The 20,930-nt window shown below is 40.3% G+C and overlaps 1 protein-coding gene across 2 annotated transcripts in view; it reads right to left on the reverse strand.

Moving 5' to 3' along the window:
- rnpc3 (RNA-binding region (RNP1, RRM) containing 3) overlaps window positions 1-16,369 on the reverse strand; it is a 65,811-nt gene extending 49,442 nt beyond the window's left edge. For both annotated transcript variants that reach the window (XM_034171588.1, XM_034171582.1), the window contains exons 1-5: window positions 16,289-16,369; window positions 13,619-13,772; window positions 11,801-11,848; window positions 7,749-7,858; window positions 4,754-4,843 (exon numbers count right to left, since the gene is read on the reverse strand). In XM_034171588.1, coding sequence (XP_034027479.1) covers window positions 4,754-4,843; window positions 7,749-7,858; window positions 11,801-11,848; window positions 13,619-13,768 — 398 coding nt within the window. In that variant the 5' untranslated portion in view covers window positions 13,769-13,772; window positions 16,289-16,369. The remainder of the gene's footprint in view (window positions 1-4,753; window positions 4,844-7,748; window positions 7,859-11,800; window positions 11,849-13,618; window positions 13,773-16,288) is intronic.
- Between the last annotated feature and the right edge of the window lie 4,561 nt (window positions 16,370-20,930).

A 20,930-nucleotide genomic window follows, 5' to 3' on the forward strand; every position in this document is an offset into this window, starting at 1 on the left:
TTTCGCATCATCTCTGCAGATCGGGTGCATTTTAAGCCCCACGAAAGACTCACAACTACTGCCGTCCTGTGTAAAGGGGCCTAAGCAATCTAATAAGTTGCAAAGGCTGTTATTGAAAAGATTTGCTAAGAGGAGGAAAAATGTTGCATCACCCAGAGCTCTTTGCTAAATGCAAGGTACATTTATTTAAAAATCAAGATACTGGACATATTAAATAAATAAATACTCTAGCTCCATGAAAGAAGTAATTACATAGCTAATTCACAAACTAGCAGTTTTTATTTCACCATTACTCGCAGAGATCAGCATTCAGAGCAAAACAGCATACAGTTGGCAAGCAGTTGAACAAAATCCTCTTTGAATCAGAGGTTTCCTCTAACCCACCAATGGAAAACTGTCTCTCCAATATAAAGCAATTCATGTTTTTTTGTTTGTTTGTTTGTTTGTTTTTTAATTAAAGTCAAATCTGGGAGCAGGCACTGACGCCTTGCATTGCGGCATCCACCACCGCGGAACTATCCTAGGTTGCAGATGGCAAACACCCAAACAGAAAATGCATCCATCCCCACCTCTCAAAATGATCCATCCATCTGCCACAGTAAGGTGAAATGTTGGCAACCCCTTGACCTTCTCCAGCTGCTGGAATCCTCAACAGTTAAGTACTTGCATGGTGGATCACACACAAAGAAATGCACCACATAGCCAAAATGCCATTGCTGACAATTTCTCACAACGCAAGTGATAGTCCTCATCCGAGTTTCACCAAGTAACCACTCGTTTGACACAAACAGTACGCAAAGATCTACCAGTGAGACGTAGCACCAAAGACATCCAGTTGTTGCCTTATAGTCCAGTCATATTAAGACCTGACCCATCACTAATTGCAAAAAATGTTTTATGTTTGACTGGGCCCTTCCACCCCTTCTATTATTTTCTATTTTTAATAAATTATTCCTGGGGTATATCAAAGGAGGATCCCACATGAAACATTTTTTTGCAATTAGTGGTGGGTTGGAGTCTTAAACTGAACAACTTGACTGAACCATTAAGTCACTCGTTAGTGTCCAAGTCTCAAAACAATACAGTAACAAGACTTGAGACCTTTGTTCTCCTGCAAAGACCAGCATCACCAAAAATCTCTGTCCAACCTCAAAATTAAAAAATACTGGCCTCAAGGTCATCCATTTTCAAATCTGACCAAGGTCTTGACTAGGGATGGGTACTGAGAACCGGTTCCTTTCGGGTATCGTTAAGAAATGATTCGATCCACCGACATCAATAAGCTTTGTGCTTAACGATTCTGTTATCAGTCCTTCAGAGTGGCCGTTGTTTTGGGGGTGTTTGTCAGGAAAATTATAATTTCTCTACATTGATTACAGTCCCTGCAGCGGGTCCGTAATCAACTTTTCTGCAGTGCGGCTTTGCTTTGAACCTTGAACCAATTGAAGCAGTGGTTCGTAGATTGAAGCAATGCGTCGATCTATTGCTTCGTTTATTGTTTTCTTTCGCTTAATTTTCCCCCGCTAAAACCCTAAAGAGCATACGTCTGTGACAGGGTTTGCCTTTTAGAATAAATAGTTGTGTGCCTTAAGGGCACCAAAATCTGAAAAGTTTGGTGTCCCTCAGAAAAGTTCGGTACCAAACCTACCGCTACGCAGCATAGCGGCAAAGCAACTAGGGGGGTCTGGGGGCATGCCCCCCACAAAATTTTGATATAAAAGAATGCAAATTGTGCATTCTGGTGATATCTGGGGCAGATTTGGGGTGAAATTATGGAAGAACAAAAAACGAAAGAGATCTGCACAGCCAGTTAGCTCCCAAACAAGCCTTTAATAACACACCAAAGGTGACGTTTCGGGCCTCGCCCTTCATCAGACAGGATGAAAGTATGGAAGGGATTTTTGTGTTTTTGGAGTAATATTTTCTGAAATTTCGAAATTTTCTAATCTTGTCAGAAGCTGAGATGACCCCATGCCAATATGCACAGGCAGATTGGCATGGGGTCATCTCAGCTGCCGATGTTTTATTAAACATCCAGCCCATTAACAATCATGGCTGCCATGAGTGTTGATTACACTTGTTGTGATTACAGAAAATCTATTAGCAGTCATCATGGTCATCTGCCATTCTCTGCAGCACTTCAAGGTGTTCTTCCTCAGAATCAGAATTAAGCTCAGAATCTAAGGCAGCTCTTCCCTCAAAAACTCTGTCATAATTGTGTTTATAAACCAGTCACCATTTGCTTTTATTATACATCTGTGTAGTTAATAAATAAAATAATCTTCACGGATGATTTGCTCGCGCGCGCACGTAGAGAAATTAAAAAAAAAACAAAACTCTCCGGTGGCTGCTGTTTGCTCTTCCCTCAAAAACTCTGTCATAATTGTGTTTATTCAGTCACCATTTGCTTTTATTATACATCTGTGTAGTTAATAAATAAAATAATCTTCACGGATGATTTGCTCGCACGCACGTGGAGAAATATAAAAAAAAACTCTCCGCTGGCTGCTGTTCGCTCTTCCCTCAAAAACGCTCCATTTGATCTGTGTATAATAAAACGCGGCATTACAAACGGAGAAGAATATTTTTTGATGACGTTTTGTGTATGTGTCGGTCTCAGACAGTCAAATTCTGCGCAAATTTTGTCCAAATTTGACAGATTTCTGTACAGTTATGAAATAAAAAAGGTGGATTCCAGTCGGGAATGCAAGTCTAAAGAGTTGTGTGCCCGCCCCCAAAGTAGGGTGCCACGGGTTCCCAGGTAACCGCTAAAATCGAACCGTGGTCTGTGAGAATTATTTACCTTTTCTATGTTAAACCGACCTGTTATGGTCTTCTGAAACAGTTGATAGATGTATTTTATAACTTAAAAACGGGAGCAATGCTAACGCGTTAGCATGTCTATATTATTTCCAATGTTAAAGGTTAGCATTAAGCAGTTGCAGCTGTCATCACATTCGGGTGCATTTGTTTTCAAATTGTAATATTTCTTAAATTTATTTTTGTTTATATATTAATAATCTAATGATTATTATATACAATATATACAATTAGAGAAAGAGACAAATAGAACCTGAACAGAAACACAACAGAAAGTATAAAAGCAACTAACAATGAACATAAATAAATAAATAAATACAGAAATAAATAAGTGTTTCCTGTGAACACCTAGTGACTCTTACACCTCCATTTCATCCCTGTTTTAAGTTTAATGACAGTTTGTTTCGGACAAACCATATTTTCAATTTGTTAATTTCTTCAGTGATTTCCTCCAGAACTATCTGCAAAGCTAGAAAACTGCTGCATCCTGGTAAGGCCAGAATACTACTGGAATGAATTTGAATATGGAAAGTTTTGTGTTTTGTTTTTTTTTCCTCACCTAAATGGATGCTGCACTCACTCCAGTTTATCATCTGGAATAGTCCCAGATTGCATTTCAGAGCTTCTAGAATTCAAACATTTTCGTGCACGTGGTATTGGGGGGGTAATTTTTGTTTTTCATCTTTTTTTGTTTGTCACCACTTTCATCCCTGAATATGTCAATCGTGAGTCACTTTTGTGCAGATTAAAGTTACTAACTGGGACTCCTGTCTTGTTGCGAGAAAGAAACGAGAATCGTCCTCCATTCTGTTCACACAGCTCCAAACGTTGCGCGGCTCTCTGACGAGTCAAGTTAGAACGACAGAATCCAGTCTGAATTAATAACTTCAAAGCGAAACACCATTTTGTTTATTTTTATTTATGTCCAGAGATCAAGGATACAGTGACCAAATTTCATATTTATTTACTTTAAGACAATGAAATACATAGAAAACCCCTGTAAAGCCTACTTTTAATACAAAATTCACGAGGTATCGATAAGAGAATCGATAAGGAATCGGATCGATAAGCAGAATCGATAATGGCATCGACATCGATAAAATCTTATCAATACCCATCCCTAGTCTTGACCTGCTACACATTTCCTCAAAGTTTGTTGACCCTAGGCCTCTCTATTCCATAGGAACTGCACTAACCAGGAAATTATTTATGATGCCCACTCACCCAGCCGCAGGGGTGACAATAACACCTCTTCAGCCTATTACAGGCTGAGGAGAAAAAAAAGAAAACAACAAAGAAATGCCACGCTACATTGTGACACGTTGGTTTTAATTCCAACAAACTTCTAATATCAACATCTTTCTGCGATCAGTACAGTTTTATATTTCTGTGTCAGTTATTGTGTGCCCCCTACTAGCAAGGAGTAGTAATTAAACAACATTCAATGCACATGGTGTAAAATGGATTTCTGAGCCTGTGCTTTGGTCTTTTTCCTTGTGTGCTTTGAATTGTGAGTTTTTCCAGTGTGGATTTGTGTACAAATTTTTCAGCAGCTGTCATGACTAATTATGTTAAGCACTGTTAAATCAACTGCAATATTTTTTTGATGGTGAGAGCAGTAGTGCACTTTGAGAAAAGGCTTTTCAAGGGACAAAAACAAATCCCATGGCAATTAAAGCTCTTACGTTCCTTAAAAAGAGGAAGAAAAAAGTGTGTGTGTGTGTGTGTGTGTGTGTGTGTGTGTAGGGGGGGGGGGGGGTGCTGAAAAAAATTCTCCAATGAAAAATGCTAAGTGAGAGGAGGTTGAGAGAGAGACACAGAGAGTAGCTCGATTTGTGCTCAAATGGAGCAATTCCGAAAATACAAAAGGTTACAAAACAGAGAACACGTTGTGCAACCCCATGTCAAATGTTGGATTTATATTAACACTTACCCAAGACTCGGTGCAACACCATTCTCAATGAGTGGAACATTTACCATTTTTGGCTCCCGTTTCTTCTGCTCTGCCTCAATATGTCCACCACTGTAGGTAAACAAAATGATTAACAAAATGATAGATGGAGAAGCAGACAGCATTCAACCATGAAAGGGTTTGCACTTAAGCATTTTCACACTTCGCTTAATAATATAGTGGACCGGGAGCAGAGTAAGTATCCCAAAATGCATTTGCACTAACAGGTGATACATCGTATTTGGTGACCCATTACATTCTGTGATCTGCAGTGTTGGTGAGGCTGGATGAGGCATGAGTCACGGCATCATGAGAGATAAACACCAGGATAAAAAACTGCTTTACAATGATACCCATTCACCGACACATACACACTCACACACTGACGGCAGCATGTTGACATGCAAGGCACTCAACTGCACACCAGGAGGAACTTGGAGATTAAGTACCTTGGTCAAGGGCCCTTCGTGATTATCTGGCCTGATGGGTATTTGAAACGAGGATCCACTGATCTCAAGATCACCGCTTTAACCATGAGACCATTATCTCCCCAATAACTAATGAATAAGAGCGCAAATTACAGACTGGGCAGTAAATTGGAAATGTACTAACAACCAATCAAAGCAAACTGTACATCTGTATGTCTCTCAATCTCTTTGGCAGTAAATGGTGCTCCCGGTATGTCATCTTCAGTGAAATCTAAACCACTGAAGTTTGACAAAATGGAAAATACTACTTTTGGAAATGTTCAAGGGTGGCATGGTAGCTTAGTGGTTAGCACTGTTGCCTCTCACAGCAAGACGGTTGTGGGATCGCTTCCCACCTGGTCCTTTCACTGTGCAATATGCATGTTCTCCCCATGTTTACGTGGGTTCCCTCCGGGTGCTCTAGCTTCCTCCTCCTTCCAAAGACATGTAGTTTAGGTGAACAGGGTCTCTAAATTGACTGCAGGTGTGTGTGTGTGTGTGTGTGTGTGAATGAGTCTGTCTATATGTGGCTCTGCAATGGACTTGCGTCCTGTCCAGGGTGTACCCCGTGTTATCCTCTATGACTGCTGTGATAACCTCCAGCCCCCCTTAACCCTTGGCAGTAGTAAGTGAGTATAGAAAATGAATGAAATGTTCAATAAATAGGTGATCTGTATTTTCTTTTAAACTGTTAAAAAGCAGAAAAGATATGCACTCCAATGGAATATTATATATCAGCTTTAATAGTCAGAGAAGTATTAGATCAGTGCACACACAAAAGTATAAAATAAATCACTGTTCATTAATAAGCCTTTTCATTTGTCTTGAATTTTCTTCTAATAGAGTGCAGTGGGCCCCAGACATGGGGTCTAAACTTGCACCATTAACATTACTGACATTGTATGCGAGGGTTCTTTTCAAGATGGTGACCTATCCTCTCCTAAAATACTGCCATTGATCTCCTGCCCCACTTCTCATGTTTGAGTAAGCTTTCTTCTCCCCAATGGACCAATTTACAATGGTGTAGTTTCATTGGGTTCTTTTGGCCCTTTGATGGTGTTGCTGCTGGGATCCAGGATCAGAACTATCTGGTGGATGACCTAGCTGATCTGGTGGAAGACCCAGCTGAATGCTGCCACAGGAGAGATGTCTCCCTGCAGCACTGGGAGAAGTTGCACCATTGCTTTCTTCACACGCCCTGGTGCCTAGGCGCTTTGTGGAGTTTTTAGCTGGGGTTTGTTTTCTTTGAAACATCCTCATACCAAGATCTATCCTGGAAAACCCGTTCACAGTGGGACCGAGGACACTCAAGGCTCGTGTCCAGTAGCAACTCCAACCCACCTTTTCACAGTCTGGGAATGTGCATGCGCGACCAGGTTGGTTCAAAGATCGAGAGGTGTAAAACGCAAACAGACGCTCGGTAGGTCAGTGACAGTGTCAGTCAAACAACTGTCTAAATCCATAATAAACAAATTTATAGATGCTTATGAGAAGGAGTGAAAATGCAACTGTTTTACCAAGACATTACAATATAAATATTATAAATAATGTCCTTTGATATGATCCCAAACGCTTCCTCCACCCCATGAAGCACACAAGACAAGCTGCTGGAAAAAAAATTCCTAATTCTTAATCTGCTACTAAACAATTATTTTGTATAACGCAGCATCCAGCAGCACACACCATGGCATCCAGCGGGTTGCGCTGGATACCTACAGGGATTCTATGTTTACGAATAGACACTGCCTGAGTCGGCAGTGGGTCAAGTAGGGCAAAACCTGAATGAAACAGGACATACAGGGATATGGGCCAGGCAGTTACTTTATGATTATTTAATATAGACACCATTCACCAACCAAATCCATGATTAATTTTATTCTTCACGAAAAATTGACTTCACACACTCAGAAATACAAACGTAGTGCACAAGATTTATAGAGGTCCACAAAGCAAAACAATGATCAATCAACTCATTCTATGTTTATGAATAGACACTGCCTGAGTCGGCAGTGGGTCAAGTAGGGCAAAACCTGAATTTTCAATTCGTGTGGAGCATAAGCTTCAGTTTTTCTTCCTTGGACACCAATACCATGTTTTCACAAAAATCTTTCAAGGAATCAACACTCTAACGGGAAAAATAATCAAAGTCTGTCATTCTCGCTTCCCACACAGTCAGTCATGATGTCTCGAGACTGCAGTTTACACCTCTTGCTCTTTGACCTCAGGCGTCAGACCCAGAAGCGAGTACGACTGTGAAAAGGCTTACTGTATCTGATGTAAAAGTTTGAAGTAATTGTGACAGTGGAGTCACATCACCCAGGCCTACTGTGCAATTCACTAAATTTAAATGGAAATTCAGTCATTCTTTGCTTTTAATTTCAACTTTGATAGACAGTTTAAACCTTGTTATTGTCCAAATAGTTATGGAATTGACTGCAGCTAAAAATCATTTCACTTGTCTCCTTTAAATAGTTGCAAATTGAAGAAAATGCATTATTCAGCGAACATACTTATCTGACACCGGCGGATCCTTTAATATGGTGATATGATCTTGACCTTTGGCAAACTCTGCAACAAGTGTATGGTTGAGAATTTGCAGTTGATGGAGCCTGAAAAGGGCCTACAAGGGGGGAACACACCACAATAAAAAAACGGACATCCACACTGAGAGCACTGTGTGTCTATAAATCTAAGGAAGTATGGATTTTCTCAGACTTTCTGCAATGATGACTGCAGAAGCTAAAAAGTTGTGTTTGGGGTTTCCCCAACCATTATAAAGCCCAATGGATCACCGAGCCAAAGATGACACCCACTTGATCTGAAAACTTTAACGTGCACTTTCAAACAAGACAAATAATAAACAGCAGAGCTCCTCTGCTGTTTTCTGCTTTCAGTGAAACTTGTAAGAAAACTGAATTCTTACATTTTCCTGAAGGTGCTTCACTGTAACAACACTAACATCAAAGCAGTGGTAACAGCAGTAAAAACTTCATTGCGAAAGTGTAACAATATCAATTGAAGTACTCAAACTTAAGTAATCTGCCTAACGTGACAAAGCTAACATTCATGTTGTCTTAAAAACAGATGCAAAAATTAACTTTGTGTCTGGACGTCAGGTAGAAACGCCGCAAGCCCAAGATATATTCTGCTGTGTGAAACAAAGCATGCACAACAGTTCAAAACAACAGAACTACTTTGAGCCTGGATCAGGATCAATGATTTGTCAAATAAACAGAAAAGAGCGAAGTAGACAGACAAACAGACAGACAGACGGACAACACCTTGATGTGAGACGTCCTGTTTTATAAGGTGGGGGGGATTAAAGAGTATCCTAACCTGAATGCAATGTCACAAACCTTGCAGGATTAAAAATATGGTGAAGTCTAAAAACAATGTTGGTGTTGAAAAATATGCCCTTTCAGCACAGATGTAATATTGAGGAACAATGTCATGTTACAGTATATTAATTGTAAAAACAATTTGTTGTTTAAGATCAAATATTTTTGAGTAGCATTGAACTGATGTGGTTTTTGAGTGGAGGTGAGCCCTATGAAACAATTCAACCATTAATCAAAGTGGAGAATATAGTTAGTCAACAATTTAAAAATTATCAAAGAAAACCATTGTTACAGATTCTCATTCTTTGGAGTCTGCTTCATTTCTCCATTGTCATATCCACTGTAAGGACTTGAAAGACAAGACAAAAAGTGCTGTATATTTTTGTCTTTATTTTTAGTTCATTACAAGCACAAACAATCATTCAAAATATAAGGCAATGCTAAAATACTCAGCCGTGTGAGCATTGATTTCTTTATAATTCACAGACATATATACATATACTAAGGGTGTAACGGTACATGTATTTGTACTGAACTGTTTCGGCACGAGACGTTCAGTTCGGTACAGGGCTGTGCACGGGTGAGTTCATGTTGTGTGTGTTTACATTCAGTGTTGCCAACTTGGTGACTTTCTTGCTAAATTTGGTGACTTATGACAAATCTAGCTACTTTTCCTGGCATTACTGGAGACTTATCTGATGTCTGGCGACTGAAAGTGAAAGTCTCTGTTGTCACCCCTCCTCTTCCTCCTCCGCTGCCTGCAGCAAGCTGTAAAGCACTGAGCGGAGAGATATCTACAATCCTCCTCACTCGAACTCGCTCAGCCTACTGACCTCGTTTGCTGCGCTGTGATTAAATAGCCCCCAGACTTTGAGAAGCCCTGGCCTTGAGAAGTTATTTTCTTTTAATAAGTGATGGCCAATTTTAATGGCAAAATAAATAACCAAACCAAGAATCAAGTTAATTTGTGATTCTAAATATTTTAAGGTGGTTTTACTCACTTTTTTTTGCCTATCCCACAAAACTTTATTTAAAAAGATATATTAACAAACATTAAACGAACAGTTAAGGCCACAATAACATTCACAGCATTATTATAAATAGAAAGAGATAGAAAACAAAATAAATTGTACAAAAGTAAAGGGATTCTTTAACATTAATTATCTTAAAAAAAAAAAAAACTTCCTCATAGAATGTGACAGTTTTGGACAAGTTAATTTTTCTGGCAAAAAAACATGAAGGCTGAATAAAATTGAACAGGGCTTCATGCTGGAACTGTTGTGCTGCACTTTACTTGTGGAAAGGTTTTGTTACAAGCTGTTTACTAGGAATTTATTTTTTATAATGTTTCATACATTTGTTTATTATTTGAGAATTTTATTCAACTTATTACCAGGCAGTACTTTGCAATTATTTTATTTTCCTGTTTGTATAATGTTACAATAAATTGTTGGTTTAAACAACAAGGAAATTTAGGTTAAGCATTTTGTTCCCATACTGTACCGAAAATGAACCGAACCGTGACCTTAAAACCGAGGTATGCACCGAACCATGATTTTTGTGTATTGTTACACCCCTAACACATACACACGTGAAACTGTAAACAATTCTTTTGGGTTTGGAGTTTCAGCTCCCTCCAAAGATTTTCTATTGAGTTCAGTTCTGGAGACTGGCCAGGCCACTCCATGACCTTGAAATCCTTCTTACGAAGCCCCTCCTTAGTTGCCCTGGCTGTGAGTTTGGGTTCATTGTCATGCTGGAAGACCCAGCCATGACCCATCTTCAATGATCTTACTGAGGGAAGGAGGTTGTTTGCCAAAATCTCAGAATACATAACCCCATCCATCCTCCCCTCAATGCGATGCAGTCGTCCTGCCCCCTTTGCAGAAGAGCACCCCCAGAGTATGATGTTTCCACCCCCATGCTTCACAGTTGGGATGGTTTTCTTGGGGTTGTTCTCATCCTCTAAACATGGTAAGTGGAGTTGATTCCAAAAAGCTCTATTTTGGTCTCATCTGACCACATGACCTTCTCCCATGCCTCCTCTGGATCATCCAGATGGTCACTGGTGACTTCAAATGGGCCTGGAGATGTGCTGGCTTGAGCAGGGGGACCTTGCTGCCCTGCAGGACTTTAAACCATGGCAGCATCATGTGTCACTAATGTAATCTTTGTGACTGTGGTCCCAGCTCTCTTCAGGTCATTGACCAGGTCCTCCTGTGTAGTTCTGATCTTTCTCAGAATCATCCTTACCCCACAAAGTGAGATCTTGCATGGAATCCCAGACCGAGGGAGATTGACAGTCATCTTGTGTTTCTTCCACTTTCTAATAAATAATCAAAACAGTTGTTGTCTTCTACCAAACTGCTTGCCTGTTGTCCTGTAGTCCATCCCAGCCTTGTGCAGGTCTACAGTTTTGTCCCTGGTGTCCTTAGACAGCTCTTTGGTCTTGGCTATGCTGGACAGGTTGGAGTGTGATTGACTGAGTGTGTGAACAGGTGTCTTTCATACAGGTAACAAGTTCAAACAGGTGCAATTAATACAGGTAAAGAGTGCAGAATAAGAGGGCTTCTTAAAGAAAAATTAACATATCTGTGAGAGCCAGAATTCTTGCTGGTTGGTAGGGGGTCAAATACTTATTTTATGCAATAAAATGCTAATTAATTATTTCAAAATCATACAATGTGATTTTCTGGATTTTTTTTTTAGATTCTGTCTCTCACAGCTGAAGTGTACCTACGATAAAAATTACAGGCCTCTCCATTCTTTGTAGGTGGGAAAACCTGCAAAACTGACAGGGGGGTCAAATATTTTCCCCACTATAAGTGTTTTCACTTTCTTCTGTCAGCCATGTATTTTTAACGCATTTACAGTTATATGCACTTATACTGAACTTACTAAATAAAATCATGCACTCACACTTTTAATATAAAGATGATTTACTGTCCCATGCTGGAAAGGCGTGTGAGCACAAAATGTAATTAGCAACATTAGCTAATATTTGTAGCTTCTCCAAAACTATTAGTTCTATCAGTGTTCCGTTTTGGTGGCGTTCATCCTTCACCCAAAATACATAAGCATACAAAACGGCAAATGTCAGGAGTGCTCTCTTCTGGACAGATGGACAGAAAGCATTCACAATACCCAATGGCCATATTTTGATGGCCTTGGGTAAAAGTAAAGCAATCACTGCTGAAAATACTTAAACACCACAGAGAACTCACCTTTGCTGCTGATGTCTCACTTCTGAAGGTTGCAAATGCTGCATGTTTCTGGGGAAATAAATAAATAAAATTGGCAGTTTATTTTTTTCCTCCAATCAACCAAGAATTCACTTTGGACATCCAACAGTCCAATCTAACAATACTGCTCGACACTATCTTCACAGCACTGATTTGGTGAAGGCAATTCTGCAATAAACTCAGAATTCTGTTGCAACAGTGGCAACCAGTGTGCTGTGAGGGATGAAAAAGTTACTAGCTGTCTTTGCTACTGATGACATCAGCAGGTGATTTCACAAAGCTGGTTTCTATTTCCCTCCAAATTGCACAAGTTGAAGTAGTAAATTAAAAATATGCTCAATGGATAAAACTATAAAGTTTTTTTTACACTCACATAAGGTGTTTTTTCATGTGATTTGAAAAAGTCATATTTCACAAAACTGCAACTAAAACATTTTTTCCCCCAGTATTATAGGTCACGACATAGAGAAAGAATCGCATGACATTCTAAAATACATGCTGTGGTATGTGTGGACACAGGAGGAGAGGGAGGGCTTGTTAAACTATATAAGATGATGCTGCAGCAACACAATTCATAAACTAGAGACATTCGTCACAAAATGTCCCGCGCGCAGTACTACTTTCCATATAAAGTGCAGTAATATGTACATGCGTGGGGTAGGCATTTGGCTGAACCCTTATGTGTTTGATATAAACTGGGATACACAGTGGAAAAATTGGAGCTTGACATTATATTTATTTAGAGGATGTGGCCAACATGCTATATGCCCCACCTCGCGGCGCAAGTGCCGCGCGGGGCATAAAAATTAAATGGCAATTGCAATAAATAATGGAGACTTACTCTTCTGTCAACATGACTACTACAAATACAGTTCTAGCGAGAGTCTTGCTGGAATGACAGTTAGTGTGAGAGGACAAAACCCAGCAGCCACATTTCATCACTCAGTGGACACACTGTCAATTCGCAATAGTGTTTTGTTTACATTCTAAAAATATCACTTATCTCTTGCGCAAATCTGTAAAGGAAACAGAGCTACACATGAGCAGAACTGGAGGGAAGAAGTTTGTCAGTAAAACCACTTGCTGGGAAATTGGATGCCAAGAAAATCTGCACTGCGTTGGACCCTTACAGCACCCTTTTGCCCACCCCATTCTATCAGATCTAAATTAATTCCAATTGATACTTCTAAAAAGGCACCGCAACTATTACAAATTTACAATTTTCATAAAATTTCAACACTACCCTAGAACATCAACAAAAATCTAATGTTTCATATTTCTTTCCCTAAACTCATAAATTTATTGTTTCTTGGTGTCGTGCCTTATGCATGAAGACACAAAGGCAGTTGCAAGCAATTACTCAATAACAACTATTGCAAAATGTGATCAAATAAAACAACTTATCTGGTAAACTGCAGATGACCACCTGAAAAGAAATTTGCGTATTTAAAAAAAAAAAAATGGCATGTGGATACCCATTTTATCTCATCATTCAATAATATTTACCAACTTTTTTTTTTTTTTGCAAAAGTTGCCACTCAGTATATCAAAATACTGAGTGGGCCTAAACTTTTCTGCACAGTACTAAATGCTTAGCCATCAGGACTGAACACTGACAAAAAATGGCAACATAGGCAAATAAAAAACTTCTGAAATTTTTAAATGAACAAAAGCAATCCAATTTTGAACTGACTTCCATCGAGTCGCCACTTCTGACTTCCTATTTTACACAACAAAATTAGTAAGAACTCTAGTTTAAGACTGAAAGGCTCACATAAGTTCTGGCAAGCTATGACCTACCAGTCGACCTGTTTTCGGGAAGACCCTGACCAATGTGGCTCCAAAATACTTCAGAAGGTCTTCCTTTTCATCCTGGCTAAGCTCATCTGGTAGGTGGCGGATGAACAATGTCTTGCTGCCATTTGTCTGGAGTGTCTCGTTTTGGTCCATTCCACTGTGGGACAGAGATGCAGCAGTTACACAACAAAAGCCTACAGCACACATGTACTCTTGAGATGGGTTTACCAAGCATACTTTAATGATCAATGGGTACCTCTTTATCATGTCCCGAGTTTACCTTAAAGTGTAGGTGACATGTGACATATGTAATGTTATTTTGAGTATTTAAAACTAAAATTAAACAACAGTTTGAAATTTATCCTTTCCTGGTGCGCAGCTACTGAAGCGATAAATATTTGAATTTTGAACTGTGTGCCACTAAAAACCAGGAACTTCCCGGCGAGTCCCGACATTGGAGAAGAAGGAGGAAGCGGCCTCACTGCTGGAACCATTATCTTAATAGCCCCATTAATTTATGGATTTTTACAGACTACTGACAGCCCCGTTTCCACTGAGTGGTTGGGGTCTGTGATGCACATTTTTTTTAATACGTGTCAGAACAGTTCATTCTAGCAGACAGAATCCTTTTGATTGGCAAGTGCAGCACTTTTATTGACGAGCGCACTCGCACGGTGTCGGTGGCTTATCCACAGTCTTTTAACTTGCAACGCAAACAGGAGAGACTCAATCCATCAACCGCAGACACAATGAACGGATTACACCTGTAGCTGACAGTGTCGGTCGCGCATCAGTACAGCAGAGACCTGAACCATAATGGACTTTTCTTCAGCCAGGACAACAAATTAAATTATTATCAGATGTTTTCATCAGACTGAAGATGATCTCACTGAAATGGACAGGTAAGACTGTATTATTACTGAGGCAGAAATGGATAACTCCTATCCTTGACATCCCTCACCCTTCTGAAAAGGGACTTCAAAAAGTTGTTTTTTTTTTTTCCTTTCAGAAAGCAATCCACAAAAATCCATTAGCTTCACTGCCACTTTGGGCATGTTACTTTAAAAAAGTAATTATAGTTACTAGTTACTTCTCCCAAAATGTAACTGAGGTAGTAACCAAGTTACAGCACTGCAACAGTAACTACTTACTAGCAAAAGTAACTATTGCATTACATTTTAAGAAATGTTTAAATATGTCAAGGAATCCCCCCCCCCCCCCCATGTACTTTAAATTCAACTGTATGTTAGATTATTTATAATAAAACAAAATATTTAGTACCTATATAAAGCAAGAAATGTCTGTGTGTAGGTATGTGGCTCACATATCTCTCTGTCTGCTTGTCAGATCAACCTCAGTTTTTGGATATGGCTTGTGCATGGCACGATGATGTGCATCTTCTATTATGAAAATTTTGAGGATTCATTTTCAAAGCCTTTATTTTAGATAACATTGTAACATTTGTACTTCCAAGATGACGTAGGTCGCTGATGTTCCTGGTAGCAAAGTTAAACAACATCAGACAGTTCATGTCGCTTGCACCATTTGACAATAAAACGTTTAATGCCAGCATCACAGCAAATACTTTTAATGTGAAAGGCAACACACTTCAAATGTAGGGGTGCATATTTTTACAGAAGACTCATGTTATAAAACAAAGAGCACAGAGATGAAATTTTCCTACTTGGGCCCTTATTAAGAAATCCACCCATATGAACACATTTAGAATGGTTAAACAGCATAACATCAATGTAATAATGTGTAATACAGATTTTTCAAATCAAAATTGCTTCAGAATCAGAATCAGTGCCCAAACCTTGGGTATGGATGACAGCATACCCATACCCATATCCCTACCCTGACTCAGACAAAGACCTGAATTTTGACTCACACCATAGATGTGTTTGGGGATTAAAAAGAATTGTTCCATAAGATGTGGCACCTTTAAAGAGTTTTTATGTTTGTACTACACAGGCCTATTCCTGGAAAACTTTAAACTGAAAACCAACGATTTTTATAGAAATTTAGTATTAGTAGTGTTGCACTGTGTAGGCTAGTTTGAAAAAAAATATATGGGGTTAGGGTTCTGTATCTCTCATTTTCTGACTTCCTTTCACACTTATGTTTTATTTTATTTTATTAATGCCATCTTAAATGAGCAGGTGGAACGGCAAAGTAAATATCAGCCTTTAACAATAAAACGTCATGTTTATGTAGTTCATTTATAACAGAGTACACGGAGTAACAAGCTTCTCCAAGTGTTACTTTCTTCTTAATATAGTGAAGATTCGGGGTGTTAATTAGATTGGTTATAAAATTTTAGAATGTTTCAGCATCATTTTGGTATTTTGTGATTGTTTTTCAGGAAAAAAAAAAACAATTAGAAAACTACTAACGTCGACTTACTTAAAAATGTAACCACACCTACAAACGCTCTTCCCATTATTTATAATCCGGTTGATAACAAATTAGTATTTAAACTTTCTGCGAGCGCTTATCTTAGCTTATATTAGCTTATGTCAAAGCTGCACGAACGTAATAAACTATTTTGCCCCGTTTTCTTTTTTTGTGCTCGCAAGCTTTAATTAACCCCTGGCTCCAAACAAGAGACTCTAAATCTAGCTATTTGGACAAACTTTAAGACGGATTTTAAAATAATACTGAGCATGTTACCTTTGATACAAAAGCTCCAGAATATTAACCAAACATTGATGGTTTGAGTTCTTCGTCGTCTTATTCCTGAGCTTAATGGCGGTTGGAAAACTACCTGATAGTTAACTTATCGCCACCTACTGAGCTGGAGTGTGAAACATAAAATTGACGGGAAAGGGGGAACTAAAATGTAACTAAAACATACGTTATGTGTATTACCTTAAATTCCTTTTAAAATGTCAATAATTCGGAACATGTTTGCCCCAGTGCTTCTCAGGCGAGACTGATATTCTGAGCTTTTGCATTTTCTTTTCCTCTTCTTCTGTGATTTTTACAGCAGCTGCCATCCAAGATGTTGGATTACTGCCATCAGGTGGATAAAATCCAATGTATCCATGTCCACCACGTCAGATTTTCCTCATGAATCCAGTCCTCCTGATAAAAGGGAGACAGCTGTCCTGTTCCTTGTTCACTTCCCCAACAGCCCAGAATACCTTTTAGAACTGTTTCTGACAGTCTTGCTCAGTTCATTAATGCCATCATTTCTTGTCTTTCTGTTATATAGACAAAAATCACAAAGACCAGTTATGTTTACATAGATAGATAGATAGATAGATAGATAGATAGATAGATAGATAGATAGATAGATAGATAGATAGATAGATAGATAGATAGATAGATAGATAGATAGATAGACAGATAAATACTTTATTAATCCCGAGGGAAATTGTGTGGCGTCTGTCGCTCTCATTCATACATATAAAAGTTACACAACAAGTTAAAAAAATAAGTTAATGAATAAAAACAGCACTGAGACAAGTTAATAAATAAATAGTACAAGAACAGTATATAAAGTCCACAAGTGACAGGAGTCAAGGCATCTGACGCTATGTTTAGGCATTTATTGCCCCCGTCTGCTGCCCCTGGCTGATGTGGCTACATTATACAGCCTGATGGCCCGAGGGACAAAAGAGTTCTTCAGTCTGTCAGTAGAGCATTTGAAGGAGAGGAATCTGGAACTGAAAGCGCTTCCCTGCTTGGATATCACAGAGTTCAAGGGGTGGCTCTGATTGGCCAGGACTGCCCTGATCTTGGAGAGTGTTCTCCGCTCCAGCACCCTCTCCACAGGGTCCAGACACAGTCCCACCACAGAGCCTGCTTTTTTAATGAGCTGATTCAGCCTCAGTCTTATAGACAGCATCCATAGTAGCTGCCCAGCTCAGCCTGTTATCCAGCTGCAGCCAAAGGTACCTATAGGTGGAAACCACCTCCACCTCAGATCCATCAATTACGATGGGCTGCAGAGAGGCTGGCACCTGCCTGGAATCAAGCACCACTTCCTTTGTTTTGGTGGTGTTGAGCAGGAGCTTGTTTTGCTGGCACCATCCCACAAAGTCAATCACCATGCTCCTATACTCCCCCTCTTTACCCCCCCCAATACATGCCACAATTGCGGTGTCATCTGAGAACTTCTGCATGTGACATGTATCAGAGTTGTAGTGAAAGTCCGTAGTGTAGAGGGTGAAGAGGAGGGGTGAAAGCACCATGCCCTGAGGTACTCCAGTGCTGCAGGTCAATGTAGAGGACCTACACCCCCCCCCCCCCCCCACACACACGTACAAACTGTGGCCGGTTGGTCAAATAATCCAAAATCCAGAGCACGAGATGGGGGTCCACAGCCATGATGTTAAGTTTCTCCTGGAGAAGGCTGTGATGTATTGTATTAAAAGCACTGGAGAAGTCCAAGAAAAGCACCCTTACAATGCATCCCCCCACATCCAGGTATGTCAGGGCGTGGTGCAGGAGGTAGAGGACAGCATCTTCAACACCCACCCTCTCCTGGTAGGCGAACTGGAGAGGGTCCCTCACTGCCTGCACTTGAGATCACACAAGCTGCAGAACCAGTCGCTCCAGTGTTTTCATCATGTGGGACGTGAGCATGACCGGCCTGTAGTCACTCAGCTCCCGAGGGCGAGACTCTTCGGAACTGGAATAATGCAGGATGTTTTCCACAGTGAAGGGACACTCCCCAGCCACAGACTCAGGTTGAAGACCTGCTGTAGAGGGTCACCCAGCTCTGCTGCACACGTCTTTAGGAGCCTTGGACAGACCTGGTCCGGACCCGCAGCCTTCCTCGAATGCAGACGTCGCAGCTCTCTGGTCACCTGTTCTACCGTGATTGAGGGAGGAGTTGAGGTGGAAGTAGAGAGCAGTTGTGTCAGATAAAGAGGCACACGAAGGTACTGCAGGAGAATGTTGGTCAGAGGAGCCTGGAGAGGGCTGTGGGGGTGAGCAGGTCATTGGAGGGGGGAACTGAAACGATTAAAAAAGGTGTTCAGTTCCTCTGCTCACTGGAAGTCCATGCAGCCCACATTGCCCTTGCTGCTGCAGCCTGTAATGGCTTTCATACCATTCCAGACTTCCCGCATGTTGTTTTCACCCAGCTTCCTCTCCAGCTTTTTACTGTATGCCTCTCTAACCTCCTTCAGGCAGATCTTAGCCTCATCTTGCACTTCCCTCAACTTCTCACAGTCTCTGCTACTGAACACTTCCTTCTTCTTATTTAGGACTTGCTTCACCTCAGCGGTTATCCACGATTTATTGTTGGGAAAGCACTTTACTGATTTCACAGGCACCACCACATCCACACAAAAGTTCAAATAGTCAGTTATACACCCAACCACCACCTCAAGGTCCTCACCATGTACATTCATAAAGACACTCCAGTCAGTGGTGGCAAAGCAGTCTCTAAGTGCGTCCTCTGCTTCAGGAGACCACTTTCTGACCTGCCTAGAAGTTACAGGTTGCCTTTTCACTCTGGGAATATATATTGGCTGCACATGGATGAGGTTATGGTCAGATTTCCCCAGAGGAGGGAGAGGGTTTTTGTGAAGTCCAGTCTGATGATACAGAAGGTGTCGCTGAACAGACTGTGGGATTACAGCCGTATGGTTTTGAGCCATATTTAGAAGACAATGAGGTTGCTGATGAAGCCTTGGAGGGAGCACATGCAACTGACAACAGTGACAATATTGGCTGACTTCAAAACACGGAATGGTGATTATAAAAATACATGCATAAATTGTGCAAATGATAGTGCTTAGATTTGTAGATTAACTTTTGGTGGAAATAAAGAAGAATTGGTAGGAGTGTTTAAAAAATAGGTGCTTTTCTTTTTTTTATATATATATATATCCAAACGTTCTTATTCCAGCAAAACAATGCAAGGTTATTTGTTTGTAGTTCTCATTTTAGAAATGAAATATTCATAAATATAATTTAAATTCTAATGTATTTGTGTGACTGATGGCTTTGTAAGCATGCTGCCTGGAACATGACAACACAAAGACATACAGTGGGGAAAATTTGAAGTATTTGACCCCCTGTCAGTTTTGCAGGTTTTCCCACCTACAAAGAATGGAGAGGTCTGTAATTTTTATTGTAGGTACACTTCAACTGTGAGAGACAGAATCTAAAAAAAAAAAAAAAAAAATCCAGAAAATCACATTGTATGATTTTGAAATAATTAATTAGCATTTTATTGCATAAAATAAGCATTTGACCCCCTACCAACCAGCAAGAATTCTGGCTCTCACAGACCTGTTAATTTTTCTTTAAGAAGCCCTCTTATTCTGCACTCTTTACCTGTATTAATTGCACCTGTTTGAACTTGTTACCTGTATAAAAGACACCTGTTCACACACTCAATCAATCACACTCCAACCTGTCCACCATAGCCAAGACCAAAGAGCTGTCTAAGGACACCAGGGACAAAACTGTAGACCTCCACAAGGCTGGGATGGACTACAGGACAACAGGCAAGCAGCTTGGTAGAAGACAACAACTGTTATGATTATTTATTAGAAAGTGGAAGAAACACAAGATGACTGTCAATCTCCCTCAGTCTGCGATTCCATGCAAGATCTCACTTTGTGGGGTAAGGATGATTCTGAGAAAGGTCAGAACTACACAGGAGGACCTGGTCAATGACCTGAAGAGAGCTGGGACCACAGTCACAAAGATTACATTAGTGACACATGATGCTGCCATGGTTTAAAATCCTGCAGGGCAGCAAGGTCCCCCTGCTCAAGCCAGCACATGTCCAGGCCCGTTTGAAGTTCACCAGTGACCATCTGGATGATCCAGAGGAGGCATGGGAGAAGGTCATGTGGTCAGATGAGACCAAAATAGAGCTTTTTGGAATCAACTCCACTTACCATGTTTAGAGGTTGAGAACAACCCCAAGAAAACCATCCCAACTGTGAAGCATGGGGGTGGAAACATCATACTCTGGGGGTGCTCTTCTGCAAAGGGGACATGATGACTGCACTGTATTGAAGGGAGGATGGATGGGGTCATGTATTGCGAGATTTTGGCAAACAACCTCCTTCCCTCAGTAAGAGCATTGAAGATGGGTCATGGCTGGGTCTTCCAGCATGACAATGACCCCAAACACACAGCCAGGGCAACTAAGGAGGGGCTCCGTAAGAAGCATTTCAAGGTCCTGGAGTGGCCTGGCCAGTCTCCAGACCTGAACTCAATAGAAAATCTTTGGAGGGAGCTGAAACTCCAAGGCTGAAAGATTTGGAGAAGATCTGTACCAATTTTAAGCTCTGTTTTTCTAGGGGGTCAAATACTTATTTTATGCAATAAAATGCAAATT

The sequence above is a fragment of the Thalassophryne amazonica genome, chromosome 1 (assembly GCF_902500255.1).
Source record: "Thalassophryne amazonica chromosome 1, fThaAma1.1, whole genome shotgun sequence".
Taxonomy (NCBI): Eukaryota; Metazoa; Chordata; class Actinopteri; order Batrachoidiformes; family Batrachoididae; genus Thalassophryne; species Thalassophryne amazonica.